A 3,900-nucleotide genomic window follows, 5' to 3' on the forward strand; every position below is an offset into this window, starting at 1 on the left:
GAAGAGAGTAAGTAAATAAGTATTTCTGTCTATTCCAAACCACTTGCACCCAAGATCAGATACTTGGAAATTATATTTGGAGGGTCTGACATTTTCTTCCATTATTTTGCTTATTTGCTTTTTAAGTCAATACACTCAGTTAGCATCCAGCCTGTAGAAAGAGCTCCATAGTTTACGTAAATATTGCATGAAAACACATTTCTGTCTTTATGGTTTGCTTGTTGTTTAGGGTGGGTCTTGTTTGTTTCTTTTTCATGCTTACACCAATATTACCCTATTCCTTAGACTTAAATCTTAAATCTTAGGAAACACTAAAGGAGTCTCATGAGGTATGGCTGTTCTGATATCAGATCTTATTCACCAACAGCTCTTCATAACAAGCTCAAATTAGTAAATTTATCTCCTATTCCAGCTACTTGGAAATATTTAATGCCAAGTTAAGAAACTTCAGCAGTACAGGCAAGACTGCCTTTTGCCTGACAGGTGCAGGGCTGGGAATGGTAGGTAAAGAAAAAGCCCGAGAAGTGAAGAGGAAACTTGGTCATGGTACACTTATTACCACTGAGATTGACTCCTGACTGAAAGAGGCACCTCAAAATTATTCCCCTTACTCCCACACTAAACTATTGATCCTGTCCCTGGAGAAAGAACCAGCCTTGAGAGAGACAAGGAGCAGGAAAACAGTGTTTTTGTTGTCCCAGACCAGCTTTTTACCTATGGGGACAGCCAACACCCTTCCTTGTCATCTCTTCCAGATGCTGCACCATAGCCAGTCGCATGCCCACCAGCCCCAGATCTCAAATATAGAAGGAGGTCACAAATCTTACTCTGTTTGCACCTCGCTGTCTCTCTCAGCACAGCCTCCTCCATTCGTGCTTTTTCTTCCCTCTCCTTCCAGCGTCTCAGCTGCTCCTCTCTCATTTTGTAGAACAAGATCTGCTTTTGCTCTTCATTCAGCTCTGCCAGGAGCTCAGGGTCAATATACATATCACGTAAAATTTGCTGCAGCATGACTCCAAAAAAAAAAGGAGATAAACCTGTTTCCAATTATAATCACAACAGTGACAAAACCCCACTGACAGCACTCCAGAAAGCAACCTGCAGCAAAGGAGCTCCCCCACACCTGCCTGTCCAGGAGAGGCTTGGTTGTTGCCCTGGCTCTCTTTGTGCAAGCATATTCTGCTCCTCGTCTCTTAAGAGGGCTGGAGCTCTCTGCTTATCTCATTCTCCAAAGGTAGGGACAGGTGTCAAGTGAAAGGAAGGGGGAGGAACAGATAAAGGTAAGGAAAAAAATAAAAGGCCACGAGAAAAAAAAAAAAGTCACTTCAGTGCTTCTGAGTGTAATCCAGTAAAAATACGGGATTCTTGATTGAACCCATCAGCTTTGCTTCCCCAAGCACAAGGAAATTCAAAGTAGAGAAGGTATCAGACTTTCTGCTCAAGTGGTTCCCTTTAGGAGCAATACAGTCCCAAGGGTGTACATGTTGCCCAGGGGTTTAAATGATGTCATGGTTAAAGGTATCAACTAAACCAACAATATCTATGTCACTCTGGGAACTGATCTCTTTCTGATAAGAGAAGAGAAACGAGTTTGCATATTATTTCCCAGTCTAGCCTATTAACTAGTGTCAACAGGGTAGGTCATATTAGAGGCCCTATTTACCTGGTGTTGACAAATATTGTCATGCAGCAAACTGATTAAAATGCCTTTAAAATTAAAAACAGACATAACAAAAGCCACAAGAATCTTGTTATCACTTTATAAATAGTAAATTAATATTAATTAAACAAGAGTAAGTTCTCAGCAGTTCATGCTGACTATGCAAGTCCTGCTGTTAATTCACTTTCTGCCTTGTGACTGAAGATGTTCCTCTTTGAGCAAATTGCTGCTTTTCACAGACTCAGTAAGATATGATTTCAATGCGAGGGCAAATAGCCACTTCATTACGTGAAAAAATCCCCACAACATACTGAAACCTAAACTCTCTGGATTCTGGAGCCAGCTTTCACTGGGAAGAGGCACAGCTTCTCTGGAAAGCAGTGGCACTTTGTGGGAAGGGGTACACAATGTTCTGAGGAGGACAAAGATGTGGCCACTTGTAGTCATAACAAAACACAGATCACTTCTGCAAGCTAAGCCACATCTCAGTGCATGATGTTTACACAAAAATGAAGAGCAAAAGCAGATCTTTAATTCTTCACAAGAAACCTGTTTCATAGATAGTTATCTGTCAAACTCTTACATGACTTCATGATCCTCATATTCAAAAACTTGTACTGCTAAGGCATCTATTCATGTAACATTCTTTTGAAGTAAGCAAAATACTGCCATCTTAATTTAGGCAAAAAATACATCTGATCTAAAGTAAAGTTCAAGAGAAGACACAGTATCACCTAGAAGCATGAATTCAAAGACTATACTTGAACAATGCCTTTGCCTGAAACAGAATTTCAGAACCCATGATGTTTGGCCTTGACAGTGTTGGGTTCACATACATGCTACTCTGAAATTCAGGAATCCTCTTCTGTACAGATTTTGCCTGCCTAAAAAATGCTTTAATTTTATTTTTACTTTTTAAGAAATACAGTTAGGCAAGAAAAAACCTAGGGTAAGAAAGACTTTGTTACTACTTTTATTTTACTTGGGCTGGTACACAAGGGGGACAGCCTGAGGGGTTTGGCCTTTTTCTGCTTTTATTAAATTTTATTAGAGCTGTGGCTCCACACTTTGTCACTAACTGAAAAAGACTTGCCTTTGCAAGGGCTTTAGGGCAAACAGTTTTGCTGTTCTACCTATTTGTCATCCTTCTTATTTTACTTGACTTCACAGAGCAGAAATTGAATCCTGATCAGACACTATCACAGTACAAAGAACAAACTCTACATCAGGGATTATGTGCATTTAAGCATGGTAAGAACAACCATTTCTGAACAGCATTTAGCTGCAGAAGTAGCTCAGGATGGAGATACAAGACAGTATACAAATTTTCAGGTAACTACTGCCGATGTTCAAAGAGTAGTAACACAACAAAAATAGCAGGAACAAGGAGATGAAACAAATACATCAGGAACAACCCATTGAAGATTCATAACCAAAAATATTTTACAATGGTAACCAAATGATTAAGTGAAATTAATCTGTGTGGGAATTAAAAAAAAAAAAAAAGTCCCACGTGGAAATGTAACCATCAAATCACAGCAATGAGTATGATCGACTTAATCTCTTGTAACTTTTCTTGTTTGGCAAGTAGCAACCTCAAAATGAAAAAATTGCAAAGGGGAAATAAGGAAGATAAAAAAATGCTCTGACATAAGCCAACATCCAACAGAAGCTACAATAGAAAGGCTCCTATTTGTTTCTTGTCCAAGATAAAAATACTCTGCCTCAGAACATCGAACTCTCACATGAGCAGCAGTTTTTCATCAACTCTCTTCCTTTGCTTTCATGGGTAGCTTAATTTGTTTTAAGACCTATTTCTTTATGGGGTGGAAAAATCCAAGAGGACCAATGGGAAGAATACAGTGTTTTCATCGGTCCCTTCCCTTATTAATTCTGATTTAATTGTTGTTAAACTTGAGAATGGAGTGTATGGAAGGAGAGAGATCGTTACCTAGCTGCAGATCTGAAAGTTACAGAGAACCTCAGTCATGTAAGTAAATAGTAGGCATGACTGAGAAACCATCCAGTGTTCCACTTATCAGAAAGGACTGAAGGTGGATAGTGGTCCCAGAAATTCAAGCTTTAAATATTTTTGACCAAATGAGGTATTTGGATCAAACTAGGTCTAGCCTGTTGTCTCCATCAGGAGCTAAAGATACTTCATCAGAAGCTAGCAACACCAAACCTGTCTATGCTAAGAACCTTGTAGGATTTGAAAAAATTCAACATCAGGTCCACCT

At 39.3% G+C, this 3,900-nt stretch overlaps 1 protein-coding gene across 1 annotated transcript in view; it reads right to left on the reverse strand.

Moving 5' to 3' along the window:
* The window catches only part of SH2D4B (SH2 domain containing 4B), a 73,021-nt gene extending 72,010 nt beyond the window's left edge, over positions 1-1,011 (reverse strand). The window contains exon 1 of the mRNA XM_009998111.1: positions 828-1,011. Within this exon, the coding sequence (XP_009996413.1) occupies positions 828-1,011 (184 nt within the window). The remainder of the gene's footprint in view (positions 1-827) is intronic.
* Positions 1,012-3,900: the final 2,889 nt, after the last annotated feature.

This window comes from Chaetura pelagica, unplaced genomic scaffold, assembly GCF_000747805.2.
Source record: "Chaetura pelagica isolate M959 unplaced genomic scaffold, ChaPel_1.0 scaffold205, whole genome shotgun sequence".
Classification (NCBI taxonomy): domain Eukaryota; kingdom Metazoa; phylum Chordata; class Aves; order Apodiformes; family Apodidae; genus Chaetura; species Chaetura pelagica.